The 6000-nt window shown below is 42.8% G+C and overlaps 1 protein-coding gene across 3 annotated transcripts in view; it reads right to left on the bottom strand.

The window, feature by feature from the left end:
- Positions 1–1462: 1462 nt before the first annotated feature.
- LOC142311213 (uncharacterized) overlaps positions 1463–6000 on the bottom strand; it is a 76522-nt gene continuing 71984 nt past the window's right edge. For all 3 annotated transcript variants that reach the window (XM_075349418.1, XM_075349420.1, XM_075349419.1), the window contains one exon: positions 1463–2827. In XM_075349418.1, the coding sequence (XP_075205533.1) occupies positions 1578–2827 (1250 nt within the window). In that variant the 3' untranslated portion in view covers positions 1463–1577. The remainder of the gene's footprint in view (positions 2828–6000) is intronic.

Genomic DNA, 6000 nt, shown 5'->3' with positions numbered 1-6000 from the left:
GGCCAAGCTTGAGAGTGACTTTATATCCTCTTGTCCTATCAGGCCTCTGGCCTACTACCGTTACATTGACGATATTTTAATCATCTGGACAGAGTCTGAGGAGCAGCTGAAGACCTTCCATGAACACTTTAATCAGTTTCATTCCACCATCAACCTAACACTCAACTACTCCTGCACTGAAATCAACTTCTTTGACACCATCATTAAACTATGGAACAATGAAATAGAGACATCCCTGTACAAGAAGCCAATTGACCGTCCAACATACCTGAAATGGTACAGTTTTCATCCAAAACAGATAGCCTGGCTGTATACAATAGAGTTTATCAGGTACAATCGGATATGTTCCAACAGTACACATAGAGACAATCACCTTGAGGGCCTCAGAAAGATCCTTTCTGAATCAAGGCTACCACCCAAGAACAATTGAAAACCAGATTACAAGAGCCACCAGAATATCAAGAAACAATCTCCTACATTATAAAACTAAAAAAGAAAACAATCGGGTCCCTCTTGTAATCACCTACAATCCACATCTGGAGGTGTTAAGAGGAGCTATATGGAAACTACAATCATTACTGCAAAAAGATGCCTGGTTAAAATCTATTTTTCCAGACCCCCCACTTCTGTGTTGTAAACAGCCCCCAAATCTAAGAAGCATCATTGTTAGAAGCTCCCTGTCCTCTCCAACAACAATAGGAACACTTGCCTGCAACCAGAAAAAATGTAAGACCTGTCCATTTATATTGACAACGGACAAGATAAAGATTCCCAAATCACATCAGGACTACAAGATCCCAGGTACCTTCAGCTGCACCACAACCAATGTGGTGTACTTAATTATATGTACCAAATGTCCAAGAGGGGGTCTGTATGTAGGGGAGACAGGACAATAGCTCAGGACAAGAATGAATTCTCACCGCCACACAATTAAGGAAAAAAGAATAGATCTACCTGTGGCCAAACATTTTTGTAACCCAGACCACAGCATCATGGACATGAAATTGCTGGTATTGAAAGGTAACTTCAAGTCCCAGAGAGATAGGAGACTATGGGAGTACAAACTTATGATGACCTTTGACACATTCAGAGCAGGAATGAATGTGTCTCATGGATTCATGTCTTTTTACATCAATTTAGAGATGTGCTCCTCAGACCATCCGGGGACATTACAGCCCTGGACCAGACCTCAATCAGAGGACAATAAAACTTTCACACTGAACTGCAGCAATATTTATGGCCACAACAGTTTGTCCCCCTGTCATAGTGATAGTTCTGCTTCACATAACGTGTTTTATTTACTGCCCCATTCTATGTCCTGTTGTGTATAAATATGTGACTCTTCATATTTTGTGTTATACTGAGCCTGAAGAAGAGACCTGAGTAGTCTTGAAAGCTTGCTATTATTACCATCTTTTCAGTTAGCCATTAAAAGGTATCAACCACTGAGGACTTCAGTTCTTTTAAACAATGTTTTATTTCTACTGGCTAACACGGTACAAAGATATATGTTACCTGTAGGTAATACTTATTTACTATTCTTAACACGAAAATTGTGCCTCATCTTTGTTGCTGCTTTATTCCATATCAAAATCTTCTTCTCCAGCGTTTTCTCGATATGAAGACATCTTCTCTCCAGTGTGTGTTCTCTCATGTCTAGACAGATCTGATTGATTGATAAAACATCTCTCACACTCCAGGCATGAAAAGACCTTCTCTCCTCTGTGTATTCGATGGTGTATTTTAAGCTGAACTTTGCTGGTGAAGCATTGCTCGCATTCTAAACAAGAATATGACTTCTCTTTTGTGTGAATTTTCTGATGTCTAACAAGGGCTGATTTCTGGTTAAAACATTTCTTACAATCTAAACAAGTAAATGGTTTCTCTCCTGAATGAATTCTCTGATGATCAGAAAGAACCGATTTCCTAGTAAAACACTTACCACATTCTGGACAAGAAAATAGATTCTGGCCTGAGTGAATTTTTTGATGTTCTACAAGATTTGATTTCTTCGTAAACCATTTCCCACATTCCAAACATAAAAACGGCTTCTCCCCTTTATGAATTCTTTGATGTTTAACAAGATGTGACCTTTGAGTAAAACATTTTCCACATTCCTGACATGTAAATGGCCTCTCCCCAGTGTGACTTCTTTGATGTATCTCAAGCTGACTCTTACGTGCATAAAATTTTCCACACTCTAAACATGGAAATGGCTTTTCCCCTGTGTGAATCAGCTGGTGTTCAACAAGAACTCGTTTTCTAGTAAACGACTTTCCACATTTTGCACAGGAATAAGGCTTCTGACCCGTGTGAAATCTTTGATGTTCTAGAAGACTAGATTTATAAGGAAAAGATTTGCCACATTCTTCACATGCAAGAGGTCTTTCAGAAGAGTGAATTTTCTGATGTCTAAAAAGAATTGCCTTTAGTGCAAAACACTTTCCACATGTAGCACAAGAAAATGGTTTTCCAACTGTCCGAATAACCTGTTCTCCTACATGAGATTTTTGAGTCACAGTGTTGTCACAGATAGTACATAAGAAATGAATTTGTCCTGTGTGTGCTGACTCATATTTAAAAAGATTTGAACGCGTAAAACATTTTCCACATTCAGAACATATAAACTGCATTCCTGTTCTTTGTGTAGCACCATTTGATTTACCAGTAGTTGGTTCTCGATTACAAGCATTAGTTGAAAGGTTTGTGCTTAGTGGTCTTGGAGGTATTGGCGTGGTGGAGTTACCTCCAAGAGAATCTTCTCGGATGTTATTATCCTCTGCCATACTGTCCTGTGATAATCCTGTTGAGCTCTTGGTGTTGTCATCTGTTGGGAAAAGACACACTTATTACAGCCTACTTCAGATTTACCATACATTTTCTTGCTGTTTATCTGGGTAGGGACCCTCCAGCCAGTGGGCAATTTTTTGCCTGCCTGCCAGGATTCCTTGGGACCACAGTACTTGGGCCGCCAACCCCATTTTGCCAGCCATTTAATTCTTCCTTAGACTGCGAGCACATGTATGCAGCATTCACTACTGATTAATGAAGTGCGTGCAATGCTAGATCAAGTCCTGATGCAGGCCAGTGCCAGCGTCTGGATGTTCTTTTTGAGCTCCCGTCCCGCTCTTATGATGAAAGCAGCAGTTGCAATGTCTCCTATGTGATTTATCTGCAGCAGCACCAGTGTATTCTATGTGATGTATATACACCTTTGTCTCCTACAGTAAAGCGGGCTTTACACGCTGCGACATCGCTAGCGATATCCCGAGCGATAGCCCCCGCCCTCGTCGGTGGCGCGTCACGGGGTGATCGCTGCTGTAGCGAACAATATCGCTACGGCAGCGTCACACGCAATTACCTGATCACTGACGTTGCTGTGGCCGCTGAACAATCTCTCCTTTAAGGGAGAGGTTCGTTCGACGTCACAACGGCGTCACTAAGGGTACTTTCACACTTGCGTTCAGTGGAGTCCGTCACTATGGAAAATAGCGCAGTCCGTTAACGCACTGCGCTATTCTCCATAGACTTGCATGGATGACGCACTGTAACGCAAGTGTCAGCGTTGCATCCGCCGGACGACGCAGCGTCGTTATTTTGACGCTGCGTCGGGCGGAAGGAACGCAGCATGTAACTTTTTTTGAGCCGCGGAATCCTTTGGATTTCACTGCGCATGCTCTCTCTGGCTCCCTGCACCCGTAACCAGGGTACACATCGGGTAACCAAGGAACGCTGGTTACGTGTGCCGGGAGCCCGACACTTCCCCGCTCGGCTCCGCCCCCTCCCGCACTCCGTATGTATACACACACAATTGCGCACACACACACACACACACACAATCACACTCACCTGTCCTCCAGCGAAGCAGTCCCCGCGGCACTGATGTCGTCAGCCATGGCCCCGCTCGGCTCCATTGACTTCGCACTCCGCCCCCCACTCCTGCCTCCCGCATACATTGTCGGCGACCGAACAATCAGCTGATCACCCGGCGGCCGGCTACTGTGAGTGATCAGCTGATCACCCGGCGGCCGACTACTGTTAGCGATCAGCTGATCGTTCACAATAGTCTGCCGACGGTAAAACTGTAAAATACCCAAAACGGATTGCGTTGTTTTGCAGCATCCGTTGTGCCACTATATGCAACACATCCGTTGCATCCATCACACAACGCAATGCAACGGATACCGTTCAATGCAAGTGTGAAAGTAGCCTAAGCGGCCGCCCAATCGAAGCGGAGGGGCGGAGATGAGCGGCCGGAACATCTCGCCCACCTCCTTCATTCCTCAGTGCCGATGGCTGCAGGTACGATGTTGTTCCTCGTTCCTGCAGTATCACACATAGCGATGTGTGCTGCCGCAGGAACGACAAACAACCTGAGTTCCAAGCGAGGAACGATTTTTTTTAAATGACGTGTACACGAACGATTTGACACCTTTTTGCGATCGTTACTGATCGCAAAAAGGTGTCACACACAACGACATCGCTAACGAGGCTAGATGTGCGTCAACAAAACTGTGACCCCGACGATATCTTGTTAGCGATATTGTTGTGTGTAAATGGGCCTTTAGATTCAGAAATATTTGGACAGTGACACAAGTTTTGGCATTTTAGCTGTTTACAAAAACATATTAAAGATACAGTTATATATTCAGTAGGGGGTTAAAGTGGAAACTCTCAGCTTTAACTTAAGGGTATTCACATCCTAAGTGGAGCAAGGGTTTAGGAATTAAAGCTTTTTAATATGTAGTTGCCTCTTTTTTAACCCCTTAGTGACCGCGGGTAGTAATATTATGTCCTAGCGGTCATAGTATTTCTGCCCATGGTCTGCTTCCGGCAGCATACAATGATCGGCGCACATCTCAGCTGATTTTTACAGCTGAGATATGTGCCTACTAGGCACGAGCAGAACCGTTATCTGCCCATGCCGTTTAACTCCTTAAATGGCGCTGTTAACATGTGACAGCGCCATTATAACGGCATCGGTGGTAAACATTTACTTACCGGCCGATACTGGAAGCCACGTGACAAGATCACATGACTTCCAGTGGTTGTCATGGTAGCACAGGGTCATGTGATGACTCCTGTAGCTCACATGAATCACTTTCAGTTTCACCCGGCCGAGAGCTGGGTGAGACATGAAATAAGTATATCTGTTCTTCACAGCTGAGCAGCTGTGATCAGCAGATATGGCAGAGCGATCAGATTGCTGATGCATATAGTCCCCTATGGGGACTAGTAAAATAAAAAAAATAAAAAAAAAAGTAAAAAGTTTTAAAAAAATAAAAAACCTAAAAAGTTCAAATCACCCCCCTTTCACCCCATTGAAAATTAAAGGGTTAAAAAATGGAAAAAAAAACCAAACACATTTATTATCGCTGCGTTCAGAAATACCAAATCTAACAAGATATAAAATCAATTAATCTGATCAAAAAACGGCGTAGCGGCAAAAAAATTCCAAACACTAAAATTATGTTTTTTAGTCACCGCAAGCTTTGTGCAAATGCAATAACAGGCGATCAAAACGTAGCATATGCGCAAAAATGGTATCATTAAAAACATCAGCCTGAGATGCAAAATATAAGCTGTCACTGAACCATAAATCCCAAAAAATGAGAGCGCTACAGGTCACGGAATATGGCGTAAAACGTGCGCCACTTTTTTTGGACAACATTGATTTTTTTTTTAACCCCTTAGATAAAAGTAAACCTATACATGTTTGGTGTCTACGAACTCACACCGACCTCAGACATCACACAAACACATCAGTTTTACCATATAGTGAACACAGTGAATAAAAAATATTAAAAACAATAGTGCTATCGCACTTTTTTTTGCAATTTTTCCGCAGTTGGAATTTGTGTGCCTTTTTCCAGTACACTATATGGTAAAACTCATGGTTTAATTTAACAGTACAGCTTGCTACTCAAAAAATGAGCCCTCGCATGACCATATTGACTGAAAAATAAAAAAGTTACATGCCTCGGAAGAAGAATGGCGAAA

The sequence above is a fragment of the Anomaloglossus baeobatrachus genome, chromosome 5 (assembly GCF_048569485.1).
Source record: "Anomaloglossus baeobatrachus isolate aAnoBae1 chromosome 5, aAnoBae1.hap1, whole genome shotgun sequence".
In the NCBI taxonomy this organism is placed as follows: domain Eukaryota; kingdom Metazoa; phylum Chordata; class Amphibia; order Anura; family Aromobatidae; genus Anomaloglossus; species Anomaloglossus baeobatrachus.
This window is presented reverse-complemented; position numbering and strand designations above follow the sequence as displayed.